This window comes from Rhyacophila brunnea, unplaced genomic scaffold (genome assembly GCF_057557595.1).
Source record: "Rhyacophila brunnea isolate RB1 unplaced genomic scaffold, BYU_Rbru_1.0 scaffold_2, whole genome shotgun sequence".
Classification (NCBI taxonomy): domain Eukaryota; kingdom Metazoa; phylum Arthropoda; class Insecta; order Trichoptera; family Rhyacophilidae; genus Rhyacophila; species Rhyacophila brunnea.
The window spans coordinates 58,875,921-58,894,935 of record NW_028232859.1 but is presented as its reverse complement, the minus strand read 5'-3'; the positions used below and the strand labels follow the sequence as shown (position 1 = coordinate 58,894,935).

At 33.5% G+C, this 19,015-nt stretch overlaps 1 protein-coding gene across 1 annotated transcript in view; it reads left to right on the top strand.

The window, feature by feature from the left end:
• The window catches only part of LOC147072609 (oxysterol-binding protein-related protein 1-like), a 75,144-nt gene that overhangs the window by 764 nt on the left and 55,365 nt on the right, over positions 1–19,015 (top strand). Inside the window, exons 2-10 of the mRNA XM_085947011.1 lie at positions 1,797–1,957; positions 2,034–2,231; positions 2,923–3,067; positions 4,687–4,832; positions 5,500–5,718; positions 6,165–6,449; positions 7,379–7,588; positions 10,145–10,220; positions 11,599–11,860. Coding sequence (XP_085803137.1) covers positions 1,797–1,957; positions 2,034–2,231; positions 2,923–3,067; positions 4,687–4,832; positions 5,500–5,718; positions 6,165–6,449; positions 7,379–7,588; positions 10,145–10,220; positions 11,599–11,860 — 1,702 coding nt within the window. The remainder of the gene's footprint in view (positions 1–1,796; positions 1,958–2,033; positions 2,232–2,922; positions 3,068–4,686; positions 4,833–5,499; positions 5,719–6,164; positions 6,450–7,378; positions 7,589–10,144; positions 10,221–11,598; positions 11,861–19,015) is intronic.

Here is a 19,015-nt window from a genome sequence, read left to right as displayed (position 1 = left end):
TCTGCGGCACATTTATATTAAATTGAAACGCACTCATTGCTAACTCAAATAAATAAACATTTCATTTACATATTGGTAGAGTGGAATTGTTTAGTTGAGACGTATGTTTGTGATTGACAGGCGGGTGGGTGGGTAAGCGGAGCCCGATGGCTGCAACATGGTACACCCATAGTATAGTGTCTAATACTCGATGCATGGCAGAGTTCTGTCACGGATATCATCTGTAAGGGACCTCGGCATTGCATTTGAGAGTAAACTGACATTTATTAGCCATATAGTTACCATTTGTAACAAGGCGCTTAAGATGTTGGGTTTCGTCATGCGTACTTCCTGGGTCTTTTCGGATGTTGCGGTATTAAAACTTTTGTTTAATTCTTTAGTTCGAAGAAGCAGGCTTGAGAGTGGATCTATTGTTTGAGCACCGCATCGGTTGAAATATGGCCTTATGGTTCAGAGGGCTTAGAAGAAATTCTTGAGACTTCTTTACTTGAGGTTGTATGGATACTATCCGTGGCTTTATCCAACTGACTTTCTCTAAGGTATGCTTACATACTGCAGTCTGCAATTTAGAAGAGATCTTTATTTTTTCTACTTATATGAGGTACAAATGAGAACTCCGCCATTCTGGGCAGTGTTGACTTGTGTGTCCCTGATAACTATCTTAGAAATAGAGAGCATCAGTTGTTTATTCTCCTAAGGTGCAGAACCGACATTCCACTGGTAATGCCAATTGGAAGGGCGATAACTATGTTCAACCGAATTGCTTCGGGTGTTGATATATTCCACTTGCGTGAAAGTGAGTTGAGGTGGATGCTATTTTATAAATTGTTAAAATAGGGCCTCCTTAGCAAACTCTGTGTACTTCTTTGAACTTCTATGGATGTATAATTGTAATTTCACCGTTTTTTTATGTTTATATTATTTATGTTCCCTTTTTATATTTTTATTTTTATCGCTTTTATTATTTTTTTTCCTTCTTTATAATAATGTTTCATGTCATGCTGTGAATGTCTTAAACTTATTTGTAATGTCCACAATATGTTAAAAAATAAATAAATTGAATTGAATTGAATTAAATTGAATTAATACATCTGATAGTGACAGCTCGCCAGATGGAATCGCTCCCTTCGATGCATAACAATTGAAAAGGATGTATATCACTTTAATGGTGTAAACTGTCTATTACCGGTGGAGCGACATTATATTAATTAAAATAATAAACAGTATTAAGTATAGTATAATTAAAAAGTCTGTTTAAAATACTATTGTGTGTCAAAAACCGCTTATTAACAAAATTATCTTACTTAGAAACTAAATCTATTCCCACATACTTAATTGATAGAACTAAAAGAAAACATTTCGTTTGGACAAAAAAGAAAAAAAAGGCATTAGAAAATAAAATCATAGAACTAGTCATATAACAAGTCATATTGGGATCAGCAAGGCATCAATCCACGCAACAGCCTCCGGTTTGGCCTGGTTTATGCCTGTAACTTCTCCGGGGAAGGTATTGAATAAAACGATAATACTATTTTTGAATGATTTGATGTTTAATGGATAACATACTATATAATTAATTGTCTTTTATTTTAATTACTAAAGATGAATATATAATTTAAATATAGTCCGTGCGTTTTCTCTTCTATCTAATCTTCTTTCCCCTCACACTCTTTTGGTTCACCCGCAAAAGCCAAAAATTACCAAACATTCCTTCCGAAAATAGCCCACGTGTCTCGACTATTCGTGCGATCTCTATAAATATTTAGCCTGCCTGCTAATGTAAAATATTTTTTTAGGTAAAGCAAAAAGCAATCTTGGCTGGACACCTCTTCATTTAGCCACATACTTTGGACATTTGGAGACAGCGGAAGTCTTGCTGGCCAATGGCGCTGATGGAAACGCTTCCAATGACGCAGGAGATACACCTTTACATAAAGCGGCATTTATCGGACACGAGGTTATACTCGTCCATATTTTATTTTATTAAAATACAATCTTGTTGCTATCGGACTAACGATAAATCTTTATTATAGGAGCTTGTAATCCTCCTTCTTCGGCATGGTGCGGAAATATCTGTGATGAATGGCGAAGGAAAGGTTCCTCGCGATGTTTCCAAGACACAGCACATTCACCGATTGCTGCTTGCTGCCGAACAAAATGAAGTCAGAGAACGAGAGCTCAGTTTGATAACTGCAGCTCGGGAAGGAAACATTGACACTATTAACAATTTGGTAAATGATTTACATTTTCTAAATGTAATATTTGACAATTTGGTAAATAATTTACTTATTTATTAATTACTTACTTAACGCAATCACTGCTGACCTTTTAATTACCACATTTAAATAACACGTTAATGTTTAACGTGTTATTTACCATAATGGAGTTCTGACATAAATTGTGTAAATTTATCAATCATATTTAATTGTTTTCATTGAACTAAGACTACTACAAATTGCAGGTTGTACTGGTTAGTTTCTAAAGATCGATTAAACCCTGGTTTTGTTTATCCGGTCCAAATATTGTTCAGAGGATTTCGTTTTCAAATACTTGGACAGCCTTCGCTTGTTTGTACGTTTAGCTCCACGTGTCACACCCATAGAGGGCGATTGGTAAATAATTAATAATTAACTTTTTTTAAGTGTAACAATCGACAGGTTTGCCCAAAGAGGTTTGGATTTGGTAGCTGTTATTTAATTATATAGAGCCCACTGTCAGTTTTGACTACCATCAATTTAACTGCATAATTGTGATATAAAACCTCATTGACAGCACACCCACTGCCTTAAATTGGTTTATTGGGTTAGGACATGTTTTTAAAATTCTCATATTGGTATGATAAATAGTGATAAACTCATAACTATTTTATACTAAATACTGAATCTCTTCAAAAGTTTAAAGATACCGGTTTTAATATTTTAGTTAAGAGCTCCACAACCTCCAAATATAAATTGCATAGACGCACAAGGAAATAGTTGTTTACACTGCTCAGCCTACCGAGGGCACACACAAGTGGCTGTCATACTATTACAGAATGGAATAGACTCAACAATTAGAAATATAAATGGTGAGTCAGCAGTTACATAATTAAACAATGTTTTTATCAAAGGTTTTAATTTCTTTTATGAAAGTGAAACTAAACAAGCTCATTTTTCAATGTATAGACTTTTATATTACTGACATATTAATATATTGGTATAATTACATAAAACAGAGAATTGAGTCCAGCAAATTCAATAAATTAGTGGAATATATTGTCTCAAAAATATTTAGATAATCAAAAAAATACTTCTCGACAATATTACAAATGAACATGCAGCGATTTGCTATTTATTTCACTGTTGTGTTTGATAATGTTATATTAGAAAAAAATTAATTACTGCGTTACTACTAAGATTGATGATTAATTTAGGCTAGAAATCATTTTGCATTTCAGATTTATCCACAAGCACCTGTCAAAAGCTGCAATCATTTCAATTCACTCATATAGTCATTTTCATTTGTTATTAAGGTGAAGTCTTTACTGAGGCGTTTTTAAAGAGACACCTAGCGGAAAAATACGAAGCTTGCAATTTGAGATTTTTTTGATAATTTACAATTTCAGTTTATTAAGTTTTTTAAGCATCACCTAAGAGATTTTTGACTAATTCATTATATCTATTTTAAAAAACATCGATTTTTATAAAAAATATAAATCTGTATAACTTGAAATCCTTTTTATTTATATCAAATTTTATTTATGTATGGTCCCAATATTGAAGCTTGATTTGATATAAGTAAATAAAAAGAATTTGATGTTATACACATTTATATTTTTTATAAAAATCGATGTTTTTTAAAATAGATATAAAAATTATTAAAACTATGAATTAGTCAAAAATCTCTTAACCGATGCTTAGAAAACTTAATAAACTAAATTTTAATAATAAATAAATAATATTACAATTACAATATGTCCGATTCAACAAATTCACATTTTATTACATTTTTTACAATCGTAAGTTTATCTTTGACTTAAAAAAAAATATTTTTCTTTTTATGTTTTCAAAAACATACTTATTAATTAATACACTTGAAATTGTAAATTATCAAAAAAAATCTCAAATTGCAAGCTTCGTATTTTTCCGCTAGGTGCCTCTTTAAAAACGGCTCAGTAAAGGCTTCACCTTAAATGTGCAGGTATTGCCAATATAGACCCAAAAACTTAAATTTGGTATGAATGTAATATATACATTGACCATTTCGAACTAACTATGTCTCTGAAACTACATCATCTTTCCTCGGATTGATGAGCGTGCGACTTCTCCCGCACCCCCTTGTATAATAATACCAAGTCCAAACCGTCTCTGAAATGTTATATCCTGTATATAGACTGCTATATCCTGTGGTTGTGGCTTTTTAAAATGTCTATATATTAGGCTTCTATGCAACACGTTTTTGTCCCATTGTGGTCCTGTTAAATATAGAGCACAATAATTATTATTATGAAGTTTGCTGCAGATTAACATGCAATGAGATATGGCTTTCAGTAAATGAAATTTTTAGCCTTGGTAACCCTATTATCAGATTCATTTTCATAATATTTTAAAGCTCTGTTTACGTAAGATAGAGGTTTTTCTGTTATTATAAATAATCAATGCACATGAAAAATAACTGTTTTATTATTACATACATACTTCTTTTCAGGTCAATTGGCTGTAGATTTGGCAAAAGATAGTCAAATTAGACAAGTTCTGAATGTGCGCCCCCTTAGACAGATACAACGAACCGCTACCAGATTTGAAGGTCAATTAATCAAGAGATCCCGGTTTCTAGGATGGAAATCAGTCTGGGTAATTTTTAATTTAAATATGTAATATTATTAATTATGATGAAAACTTATGAAAATAAAAAATATATGAAAATCTAATAATTTCACTATATATTAAATTTGTCTTGACTTATATATTTGTCTGCCTGTAATGCATGAGAGAAATGTGTAAGTACGAGCGAGACAGGAAAAAGATTTATTATAAGGAATAAGGTGAGAGAAAACATACTCGTAAACGCAATTTCTTGATTGGATATTGAATAAACTTACATGGAATAAAATAATCGTTTATTTTAATCGGGTTGAGAAAGAAAACAAATGATTGGATATTTTCATAATAGCTTGACAGGTGCATACAGTGTGGTACTAGCATATCAAGTATATTATGGAATGTATTAAACGACATTATAATTAATTTGTGACAGATTGACGGATAGATATAAAGAAGTATGGTGTCGGATAGGAAACATGATTTTAAAAATGATATATCGGTGGCATTTAGATAATAAATTGAATACACAATCAATCAAAAAATAGAAACATTATGGATGAAGAAGAGACATCAGCTAAGCGTTGCCGCTTGACAAATAAACGAGTTCGAGCCATATCCAAGAATGTTGACAAGTGGCATTGCCACCTGGTAATTTTTTCTAATTATTCTAAAATTTATCTGCCGTTGGTTGTTTCAGGCTGTTCTCCAGAGAGGGGTCCTATCATATTATGGATGTAGAGCTGATGCAAGTACTGGAAACACATCCAATCGGCGAGATTGGAAGTATTTGGACAGTGCCCGTGTTGTGCCGAGTCTCACAGATCTATCACTACTTTTGCTACATTTCTCAGATGGAACAGCGCATCGATTAAGGGTGCCGTCATCTTCATCACCTACAGCACCAGTTGTCAGACAGGTTAGTTATTCATTCATTTAATCGTACGGTAGCAGGGTGTAGAAGATAACTTTGAAATATTCACAGAAAGGATCTGACAATGTAAGAAATACATCTATCAAAATATGCTAATTGAGCTTTACCCCATATAAGACAATCGGTGCCAATTTGACGCCGCTGTCTACCAAGTCATTCTGGACAATTGGCATCAATTTGGCGCCGCTTTTCCTAGGTAAATTTTTATTGTTTTATTTTTATATATTTCTTGAAACCCTAAGTTTATTTAAAAATTACAACTATACTAACAAACAACACACGAGTGAGATATAATATTTTTCTTCCTAATTCTGTCAATTGCAGAATTATTGATGGGGGATTTAGGTATTTATTGTGCTATTTGGAATCAGTATAAATAGCTACAAAATTCCCAGTACATAATATGTATTTTGGTAATTTAATTATTTCAGGAATGGATAACAGCCTTAAAAGAACATATAGCGTATTCGGCGTATTACCTGTGGGGCTGTGAAGATGGTTCAGGACCTGACAAAGAGGAACAGGAGGAAGACGATGATTGCGAAGTGGCAGAAGCGGCGGAAGGTCGGCCATTGGGTACCATGCAAGATTCGTTGACGTCTGCCGCTAACCATCTCGCTCTGCTGGAGTCTCAGTTGGGGGAATGCGGAGCGCTCGTCTCTGCATTGGAGAAGAGTGTGCAAATGGGCACCACGTTGCATCAATCTACTTACATGGTACGTACAATACTTTTCAATATCTCCACTAACACTATTGAAATTTCCACTGGTTAGGTTCACAGACGATACACAGGTCTACTGACAGAGTAACAATTTCTATAGTCAGCATACTTAGTGGAAGGCCTCAGTGGAAACGTTTTGCGGGGCGTGATGTGCAGCGTGCATGTCAAATACGTGCTAAACGAATGCAAGTATCCTGGGTAGGAGAGTGTGCACGCTCATTTCAAATCAGTACAAATTTAACAGCGTTTTAATCAGCCGTGCATATTCTTTTCGTTATGTCGTCTGAAGAAATTATTTCTGAAATACAATCTATGCCTGAAACATGCTTGTCTTCTCATCCTCTTTACGAAAATAGAGTAATTAAGGAAAAAATGTACAGGGAATTAGCAGTAAAGTCGGAATTGGAGGTAAATAATGATTTTTATTATTATTTCGTAATAAAGTTTGTACATTTTTTTTGCATTATTTATTACTAAAATCTCTACATGCAGGGCTTTTTCTGTTTTCCCAAAAATAGTTTGAAAATTGCCTTCTTATATCTTTCACTACCATAGAGGAACTGCTGTTTCATCTGATACCTGAAAATCCATTGGTACGACTGTATTATTATAACTTATATAATTAAAACACACCTGCCTATTCGCACGCTCACTGTGCACTGACGCCCACTACACAACTTGTCACGCCCCGCAAAACGCTTTCACTGAGGCCTTACGCTTACAGTTCTGGCAGCGACATAGATATAATATTTCTATATTTCAAAAAATAGAATCAGGCGATTCTTAACTTCGGACTAAAGTTTAATATCTTAAACAATAATGATGCTATGATTTATAGTAATACCAGTGTGGCAATTGAAATTTTGAAATGACTGAATGTATTAATTTCTGTTTTACAGTAAATATGTGTTTTCTAATAAACAGCGGTTTCAACATGCAACGTCAACCGGCCAGCGTTTACTCAGCACTTTAAAACATTGCGCAGCACTTGTGAGGCAGGCTGACGAAAGCAGAGGTGCCAAATTAAAAGCTGAAAAAGAGCGCTGCCGTATATTGGAAGAAGCCTTAGCAGTTCTAGCTGCTGAGCATCATGACCTAGAGCAATCTTTTGTTGAACAATTATCAGAACATAAGGTATGTTGGTAGCAAAGTCTTTGAAGATAACCTTCACTAGAAGACAGGGCCTAAATATTTGAAAGAGAACTGAAAAAGACTACGACTACTAATAATTGAATTAGTCATTTTGCACTGTATAATAATTTGTAGCAAACTTCACACTATTATACACACCAGTGTTGAAAGGTAAGCTGTTAATATTTGACAAAAATAGTGCACACTAAACTTTGTCAGTCATACTTATTTGTTTTCATTGAACTATGAATACAATTTGTAGATTGTGCTGGTTAGTTTTTAAAATTCAATTAAACCTTGCCTAAACCAAACCACAAATAAATTTAGGTCGGAACTAAGTAGGAATTAAGAAATTAATACAAATGGTGTTGGTGGGTTTTATTAAATTTATTAAGGCCTACCTAAATCAAACCATAATAGATAAAAAATATTCATATACGAGGGTGGGTCAATAATTCCTTAGAAAAAAGCATTAAAACAGTTTTTATTTTTGTATTTTTTTTTTATTTCTCAACATAATCTCCTTGGAGCTCAATACACTTGGTTAGACGTTTCTCAATTTTTTTTAAACCGTCAGAAAAATAAGTTTTCGGAAGGTCCTCAAAATAAGCATTTGTCCGATCGATGACTTCTTCATTTGAAAAAAACGTTGTCCACTTAGCCATTTTTTTAAGTTTGGGAAAAGGAAAAAGTCACTGGGGGCTAAATCTGGCGAATACGGTGGGTGGTCGACCAATTCGAACTTCAATTCTTCAATTTTAGCCATTGATCGTAAACATGTGTGAACACGGGCATTGTCCTGATGAAAGAGGATTTTTTTCCTGTTTAAATGAGGCCGTTTTTCTTCAATTTCGTTTTTTAGCTGGTCCAATAAAGATGCATAATAATCCCCTGTTATTGTTTTTCCTTTTTCCAAATAGTCAACGAAAATAATTCCACGTGCATCCCAAAATACAGTAGCCATAACCTTACCAGCTGATTTTACGGTTTTCGCCTTCTTTGGACATGGTTCGCCTTTCGCAATCCACTGCTTTGACTGTTCTTTCGTCTCGGGAGTATAGTGGTGTATCCATGTTTCATCTACAGTCACAAAGCGATGAAAAAATTCATCCGGATTGCGTTGCATGAGCGACAACAGGGCTTTAGAGGCCACCACCCTATTGCGTTTATTGTCGACTGTGAGCAAACGCGGCACCCATCTTGCAGAAACTTTTTTCATGCCCAATTTGTCATGTAAAATAGAAATGACGCTACCTTTTGAGATCCCTGTAACCTCAATTATCTCACTCAACTTTAATCTTCGGTCACTTAACACCATATCGTGGATTTTATTGATCATTTCTGGTGTAGTCACCTCTACAGGACGTCCTGAGCGTGGTTCATCCTTTGTTGATGTATGACCACGTTTAAATTCATTTAACCAGTTATAAATAGTTGCAAGTGAAGGAGCAGATATGCCGTGAACTAAATCCAACTCATTTTTTATTTCCTTTGCTGTTAACCCTTTTATATTAAAATGTTTAATAACAGCTCTAAACTCAATTTTCTCCATTTTTGTAAACAAGCAAATTTTTTTTTTAAATGTACGAAAATAAAAAACAACAACCCGACCAATCTGATTGAAACTTCGCAGCATACTGAATCGGTAGTGCCGCTGCATGAAAACAAACCGCTTACAGTACTAGTCGCGCCACCTGTCGGCTTTTCTAAGGACTTATTGACCCACCCTCGTATCTATAAAATATCTAAATTTATGCCATTAAATCATACATAGGTAACAGATATTTTTTGGGTCATCTACGTTTACGTTACGTTTACGCAGTATTTAATTGAAGATTTAAAACTAACTAAAAGTATCTGTAATTTGTAGTCTTAGTGCAATGAAAACAAATACGTATTAAGGTTCAAATTCATTATGATCACGTTATGTGCTGTCACAGCGATAAATTTAGGTTTCGTCATTCCACAGAATATTTTGAATGATCACTATCTCTATATATTCAATGAAGGAGAGTGGCAAAATATTTGAATTATTATTCATTATTCATGCTAATTTCAATTAATTTTAACAGTTTCTATGTGTGTGTATGTTATAATAACTTGCGATATTGAATCCATAGATAATAGACGTTTAATAGAAAATTCATAAGAAAACCACTAAAAACAAAGAGTGACGCAAGTCAAAAATGTGTAGGCCTGCAGATAATAGTAAAAAACGTTCACTGACTACTGCGGTTCATGATGAAGCACAATACACGTGAGGTGACCTCATTGATGTTCTGGTGATTTCGACAGATTTTGCTAACTGACAATGTTCGTTTAAATGTGCTATGTGATGGGAGCATCAGTCTGATAACATTTTAAATACCAAGAAAAATGACGTTACACACTTTTTTCCCGTAGCGGTAACATGTGACAGCACATAATGTGATCATAATATACTTGAGCCTTTATTGACAAAGTTTAGTGTGCTGTATTTATGTCAGATGTTAACAGCCTACCCCCACCTTTCACCACTAATGGACGACCACTTATAATGAATTCGGTTTTGTTTTTTAGAGCTCGAGTAAGAAGAAGAGACCGTCAAGATTTTACGATAACTCTGATGAAGAATTCTATGATGCTTTTGATCCAGGTAGGTACCTACCTATAATTATTATTATGCCAAATAAAAAAAAAAATTGAAACGAAACTTTCAATTTATACTTAATTGGAATATTCAATGAAAAATATTAATGATGGAATAAAAAATACACTCTGTCCTAAAATTCAACGTCCACTTGTATACTGACTCGGACTACAACCCCAATTCACTATATATATAAAATTCAGGACTTCAAACACCGGTTACCACAAATATTGAATTTGGAACTTGTCAGTTTTTGTAAATGGACACCACATATTATATTATTCATATTGTCATTTTTGTCAAGTAACTGAAATTTCCAGCACATTTCAGAATATGATAAGAAATTATTGATAGTTCATAGCGACGTAGGTAATGATTGAAATATTTTGGAATTCAAATGTATTTTAATCTTTGTATTTTTTTCTTTCCATATTTTACATGGATGTAGTCATGGACGATCGTTAGTAACTATATACTTTATTTATTAGGTATGCATTGATTGTTCTGATTGTGTCGTGTGATTCTGAAATATTACAATAATTGGTCGCCATCTTGGTATTTTATGGGCTTCTAATTGCAAAATATATACTTAACTTTGAAATCATATTTGCACCATAAAATACATATCTAAACTGATAATTATAGCAGGCATAACTTTGAAAAGAGACCCATAGATGGCGTTGCCCATTGACTTGACGTCGCAAGCACTATGTAGACGAATTAGGATTTAACTCTATGTTAACTCCATAATTGGTATCTCTCACAGATCTTTCACAGATCTCTCACAGCCAGTCAGCTTAGTCTGATTAGCTCTGACCCTTTTGATCATACAGATCCTCTATTTTGAGACTAAGCACCTTAAACTCTCGAGATTCGTTTCTAGTGATAAATGTGGTATCTAGTTTACAAATGTGATACCTACCTGAACTGAACTAATCCTTTGGCAAGTTCATCTGGTTATTTGGTTGAGCGAGTCATCTTATCTTGTTAATCTATTTTCGTGTACCGTTTGAAGTATTCTCTGTTATTGTTGGTCTCTATGAACTCGGAATAAATACTAAAACTGGAAGTGTTTCTATTTTATAACTAAAACATACTATAACTGGCAACCAACGTAGGCCCAAAGTGTTTCTCAGTTATAAATAAATAAAAACCATCCTATAAAATCAATTATTAACTCATAATAAAAAAAAATATAATTTTGTCCACCATCTTGGTTTATCTGTCATCGAGTTTTAATTTAAAAATTGGATCTGCGCAAAAAACCCTTGCACATTATTTACTTCAATTTTTAGTTTAATATAAAATTACATATAATATAAAATCGTTTCACGATAATTAGTGATATAGTAGAATTAACTTAATTGTTTTTTTATATTTATAGAATCAGACAGTGATACAATAGTGTCAGGTGGGAATGCGGGTGCTCTGAGTTCGTTGGATGATACTCCTCGAGTTTCCAGAGACAATTCACCAGACTTGGTGATTTCACAGTCTACGCCGGCACTGCCTGACAGAGCTGCCTCCCTCTCCCCTCTCTCGCATCTCAGCCCTGCCAGCTCTTCAAGCACAATTGTCACATGCGACGGCCACGTGTACAAGAATGCAAGAGACGACATCGATCCATACATGCTGTACAGTTCCAGGTATGTAACATTATTATAAATCATTATCAATGTTTCCTCGTCCATGCATCTTCCATGTCTATTGTTCATTAATATCATATATTTCTGACAAACCTTTAGTGCTAAATTTAGAGAGTTCTTCTGGTTGTTTTTATATCTTAAAGATATTAGAGAATGTCTGAGTTTGTCCAGGAAATACCCATCATCTAATAATATGTTCTATCTCAATGTTGTGAATAAATTTATAACATCGTATACTCACTCCTCTGTTTTTTTACCAATTGTTTTCTAGAACTGTCTTCATCATTATGCCTAACGTGTACCTATATAATGTCATGTTTACGTATGACATATTATTACAATTCCTACCATTGATTTACCATATAGGATAGGGTTTTAGCTAAATTCAAATAGATTATTTGATGCATACATATTTTTTGATAATTTAATTAAGCATGCATTGGTCGGCGTATTGGTATTAAACTGTATGCAGCCAATAAGGAATCGCCTGATTAGTATGGAGTGGTTTTCAGCCAATGAGATTTTATATCGGGTTTGCCCAAATTGAAGATGGGCAATGTAAGATTTTCATTTGTAAGAACGCCTCCACGAGCGCAGCGGAAAAATCAAACCTCATTGACTTCTATAGACTAGAGATCAGCAACCTCTTTGCTATGAAGGTGCAATGTAAAATTGTTAAATCTTCAAGAGCACATAATATGAAATGATATAGGTAAGTATTTTTTTTTTCCTGTTTATTTAAAAGCTTAAAAACATATATCACGGTTGCACAGTTTTTTTTCATGTTTATGCATACAATTTACTTAAAAGAATGACTTACTATTTTACTACATGGCACAAATTTATATGGTAAGTTTAAAATATGTGACTTTTTATATTGGAATCTCAAAATTGAAAAGAAATAGGATAGCATTTTAAGATGCTACTAGGGTTGTTAGCAGTTGGCTAGCAGTGTTTTTCAACCTTTCTGATTTAGCGACACACTTTAAAACTAATTAGGAATTTGGGACACATCGAAATTGTTAAATTAAAAAGTTAAATAACTTTCAAAAAAAATCATGATACATCTGAGATATCCTTGTGACTTGCGGTTAGGAAACATTTCTATACTTTTATAGTATAATATGTGATAATATTTTTCAGCACAATTTTGCATAACACAGATACATAAGTAGGTACAACCTTTTAAGCAGATTGCTCTCATTTATTCACTGTCTTGACGAAAATGTGAATCTTCAAAGAATCCTTAAAACAAATTGGTACCTACGTACCTTAAGCTACCTAGACTGCGAAAATTATAACTTGATGTGTCATGGCCGCCGTCAAATTATGAAAGGATTGCCAGTATTACGAGACTTTTCCCCCCTACTTTGGCTGAGAATGTGAATATCGAATACAATACCAGACAACAATATTTTTCCAATCTGCCGGGATATTTTACAAGATTTTTATTAGCTCGTATTCTTATTTGTCCGGTGGTTGTTTGTCCGGTGGCTGTTTGTCTGGTACAAATCTTGCAATCGATTTTTAACTAACTTCCCGACTAGCTAGACATTTGAAACTTTTAGAATATATCAGAACACGACGCCATCACATTAAAATCACATTAAAGAACATATCAGGTTTTGGCAAATTCAATATTAAAAATAATGTACTCACACATATCTAGGTTAGACATATTATTATACATTATTATAGATGGCTTAAAAATAACAATATACATGTTATCCATGCATAATTGTCTTCGCTGGTTTCAGCATCACCACTATTGGGTACAGAAGGTTGGGTTTCAAGTGAATTATAGAAAGTATGATACGCGGGATCTATCAAATACATCATGCTCAGTAAGTCCTTCTTTTTTTGAGGATTTATTCGGGTAGGTGCCATATGAGTCCTCGGTATTCTAGGAATATGTAGACGCCCTCTAGAATTCCTTAATAACTTCATTGTTCTGAAGGGCTCTTCATCATTCTGAGAGTATTTGAATTTTATATCACCGAATAGTTTTTCATACCGTAGCCACTTTATACTGTGCCAATTGATCAGTTGCCCTTCAACACACTTTGACTTCTTAATGAAAGTAGTTTTCAGTAACTCCGAATAAGAGAGAAAAGTTTCTGCTGACATTTCCACCGCGTTAAACGGATTTTTGCCTCGTACAGTTCGTACAAATTGGTCTTGTGGGATGTTAAGTTCAATAGATTTTTTAGCTTTTTCGATGCAGGCATGATCCGTGTCATATTCCATTCTGGTGTGTCCCACTTCCGAAAAATTGTGGTCTATCGAATGCACGTGTTCAGATTCACTGACATACTAAGACAATGCTGAAGAAAAGTTTATGTTTTTGTTTTGCCTTGGACAGGAGTCTGAATAGGCTAGGTATAGCTATATTAGTTACTGTTTATGAAAGATTCTGCGAATGCTGTACGAAGCACAATGCTATTTGATCAGATCCCAACCAGTAATCCCTTCATGCCACATGTAACAGCTTGGGGTATCTGTTTTACAATCTCTAATTGTAAAATTATAAGTCCACACTTGCTTTTTATAGTTGGTAAGTACACTATGTTGATATTCAGGGAAGGCGTGGGCAGGCATTGTTGCAAATCAAAAACTAGCCTTCGAGTGAACTGACTGGTTTTAGATAACAATTTGTTATGTACTTTCTTCTTATATGATTCATCAGCCTTAGCCAAGTGTTCGTTTTTTTCATCAAGTTCAGCTTTCCTTTCTAAATCGTTTGCACACTTAATCTGATTATCACATACTTTAACGTGTCGATACTAGGACTTTTAAATTTGTAGCCTAGTTCACGAAAAATTTAAGCATATTTAGAATATGTAAAAGGTTTTTTCTGTTGAGAAGTCTAGTTGTTTTTATACAGATCATACATTTTTGCAATATTAAGTTGCGAATATAAATAAAGCTTGCGTGTATTGCTTCGGGAGTAGCGACTTTAGTATTTCGGAAACCTGTTAATATGATTAATTACTTCATTTTTTTCCAATGTTTTTATTATTGTATGGTTCGTAATGTCCTCTTTAGTCACGGTCTATGATTCCTGTTTTCGAGCTGCGTTTTGTCAATAAATTTTATTTCAGGATACGCCAAAAACACTCTGAAACATCTTCTTGCAAAATTTTACTGAATAAATAAAAAAAATATTCCAAAATCCATATAGTACCTACCAAAACGGTAACCATATCTTGTTTTGGCAAGTAGAATACATTGATTATATTAAATACTTATTATTTTGCCAGAAGCAGATATGGTACCAGATATAGTTTTGGCAAATATGACTTGCTTAATTTTAAACATATCTGAAACTTGTTTCGTTGATTATGAAGTCAGTAGAAGAGATAAGCCATATCTGATTGTGGCAAATAAAAATATACACATAGAAGAACAAATCTGCATTTAAACCTCAAAACACCTAAAATCGTACATATCTGCTTCTGCCAAATAGACAGAATTAATTTTGGTACTATCTTATACGAAATGACGCGCTTGTTTGTAAATTTTAATTTAGGCAACACTGTAGCCTGCTGAGTGCCATTTTTGGGTGTTTCAAAGCCGTCTCACGGCTTACCTACTTTATATTTTAATTTATTACTAATATCTTTTTAAAAAAATCAATAAATGTCTCTCTACCAGTACTTACTCACTATAAATTCTTTCATAAATATGCCGTTAATGTACGTATGCAGATTAATTTAAATCTATATAAGATTCTTTTTTTAAATTTCCCAGGCTTTATCGGGAATGAAAATGTCATCACAAAATTGATGCATTGTTTGGTTCCAATAAAAACCTCCATTCTATAAAATTCGATAATATTGCCGTGAGAAAATAATGTGAAAATAAACGTTTTCCTCGTCGAATTTGTGGCAGTACTGATTTTCTTACCAATCACTTATTTTCCTTAACATTGCGCCTGCGCAACCCTCTGATTCATATTGCCTCCGAATGACTACGTTCACACCCCGATATATTTACTCTTTCATACCGAGAGAACAGAACCGTATATGTAAGAAATATTTTGATTTATTTGAATAACTTATTTTTCAATAGTGTTTAAATATTCGTTGGGATAGCGAATGCTCTCTAAGTAGTTAGTAATCCGTTTTCTTTTAATTTGTACAAAAGTAGTACTTAGGTAGGTACTTATTAATTTTGTTGAAAATCACGAAGATGAATTAGGTTTAAGTACGATAATTCTATACTTTCATGATGAAAATTAAAAAAATATATATTTGATGGCCGTTTGCATAATTTTGTTTGATGTTTTCGTTTATCTATCAATTATTCATAAGCTCATTAAAAAAATATTATCTATCCATATTGCAAAAATATTATCTATCCATATTGCAAAATAATTATTGTATATTGAATGTTTGTTTCGCCATTAATTGCTACGAGGGTGGGTCAATAATTCCTTAGAAAAAAGCATTAAAACAGTTTTTATTTTTGTATTTTTTTTTATTTCTCAACATAATCTCCTTGGAGCTCAATACACTTGGTTAGACGTTTCTCAATTTTTTTAAACCGCCAGAAAAATAAGTTTTCGGAAGGTCCTCAAAATAAGTATTTGTCCGATCGATGACTTTTTCATTTGAAAAAAAACGTTGTCCACTTAGCCATTTTTTTAAGTTTGGGAAAAGGAAATAGTCACTGGGGGCTAAATCTGGCGAATACGGTGGGTGGTCGACCAATTCGAACTTCAATTCTTCAATTTTAGCCATTGATCGTAAACATGTGTGAACACGGGCATTGTCCTGATGAAAGAGGATTTTTTTCCTGTTTAAATGAGGCCGTTTTTCTTCAATTTTGTTTTTTAGCTGGTCCAATAAAGATGCATAATAATCCTCTGTTATTGTTTTTCCTTTTTCCAAATAGTCAACGAAAATAATTCCACGTGCATCCCAAAATACAGTAGCCATAACCTTACCAGCTGATTTTACGGTTTTCGCCTTCTTTGGACATGGTTCGCCTTTCGCAATCTACTGCTTTGACTGTTCTTTCGTCTCGGGAGTATAGTGGTGTATCCATGTTTCATCTACAGTCACAAAGCGACGAAAAAATTCATCCGGATTGCGTTGCATGAGCGACAACAGGGCTTTAGAGGCCACCACCCTATTGCGTTTATTGTCGACTGTGAGCAAACGCGGCACCCATCTTGCAGAAATTTTTTTCATGCCCAATTTGTCATGTAAAATAGAAATGACGCTACCTTTTGAGATCCCTGTAACCTCAATTATCTCACTCAACTTTAATCTTCGGTCACTTAACACCATATCGTGGATTTTATTGATCATTTCTGGTGTAGTCACCTCTACAGGACGTCCTGAGCGTGGTTCATCCTTTGTTGATGTACGACCACGTTTAAATTCATTTAACCAGTTATAAATAGTTGCAAGTGAAGGAGCAGATATGCCGTGCCAACTCATTTTTTATTTCCTTTGCTGTTAACCCTTTTATATTAAAATGTTTAATAACAGCTCTAAACTCAATTTTCTCCATTTTTGTAAACAAGCAATTTTTTTTTTTTAAATGTACGAGAAACACAACAACCCGACCAATCTGATTGAAACTTCGCAGCATACTGAATCGGTAGTGTCGCTGCATGAAAACAAACCGCTTACAGTACTAGTCGCGCCACCTGTCGGCTTTTCTAAGGACTTATTGACCCACCCTCGTATAATACGGATTGTAGTGTCTTCTGTAAAATTTTAATGATTCAGGCTTACAGCAATTCGAGTGAGTTTCACCAGTGTATTTTCTTTTTTTTTTATTCCTGAATAATGCAGCATCCATAAAGTAAACAAGCAGGTCGCAAAACCATTCTGACTATGATTAGTTTAATGTCTGTCCTCAATTATTGTCCGGGGCGTTCAATTTTCACACAAAATGCTCATATTATATTTTATCATAAACACATATTATTTATTTTAGTTTTCATTTGAAGAAAAGTGTAAGATTGCTTTTTGATTTTACTAAAATCAGCTTTTTTTTGTTCTGTAAAATCGAATGGGTACATATAATGTTTTCGCGTAATATAATAATTATTATACGGTGTTGTACTTATGTTATGAAAATACATGATGAAAATTCCTACGCTGTGAAGTGACCTGAAAAGACGCCCCTGTCAAAGTGTGGTGGCTGTCATTTCTAGTCAGTCCCAGCGGTTCACCGACAGGTATCGCTCGCGCGCCGAAATATCCGAGTTCCAAAATCAAAATTTTAAATTCGATTATTTATATTGACGTTCGATTTACGCGCGCGGTAAAATTTTGCACCTCCGTCGCGTTGCCAGCACGAAAAAAACAGATTTTCTTGTGGTAAAAAAAAAATCGTTCGACATGGTCGACTGACATTGTATTATTAAATTTATTTCTTTCCCGCCACGATTCGATGTTTCCCCCACTCTGTACATATGGTAAAATTGCACATTAAAATAATTGTCATAACAAAATGAAAGTGGTAGATTTAGGTATGTCAATTTTCTAGATTTTTTTCAAATTCTAGCATCTTATTTTTAATTATAATTTTCATTCATAGTTTATTTATTACCTATCGTTACTTCATAGATGAGAGTATTAAACTTGATGGAATGGTAGGTAAATAGGTAATTTATTATTTTTATCCATTTAAAAATATACTGGAATGCATATAGTTTTGTTTTAGCGAAGCCTGTTATTATAGTTTAATTTTAGATCTCTTTCTAGGTATTTACTTTATCTTTAAATTGTGTATCAACTGTAATTATTTAAAAAATAAATTTGAAAAAAATGCGTAGTGGTCGTTAAATAATAATTTAACGATTTTTATATCACTGCAATCACTGGAAAGTTATCATTATTTATAATTATTACATAAAATTATACGGAATATGAATTATTTAATATGTAGTATTTTTATTTTCTTCCGTTGTACTTTGATATTTTGAAAATATAACTGATATAAAAAGTAATAAAATGTCTTTCAGTATTTAGAAAATCATGTAGAATGGCGTAATTCGTAATTACAAGCCACTGAAATAAAACTCATTAATTTCCTCTGTCGGAAAATTATACGTCACGTTTAATTGCGCAACATAATAGCGTCTGCATTTTCCGACTCGATTTTCATTATTCTAGCTTTACAAAATAAATTATT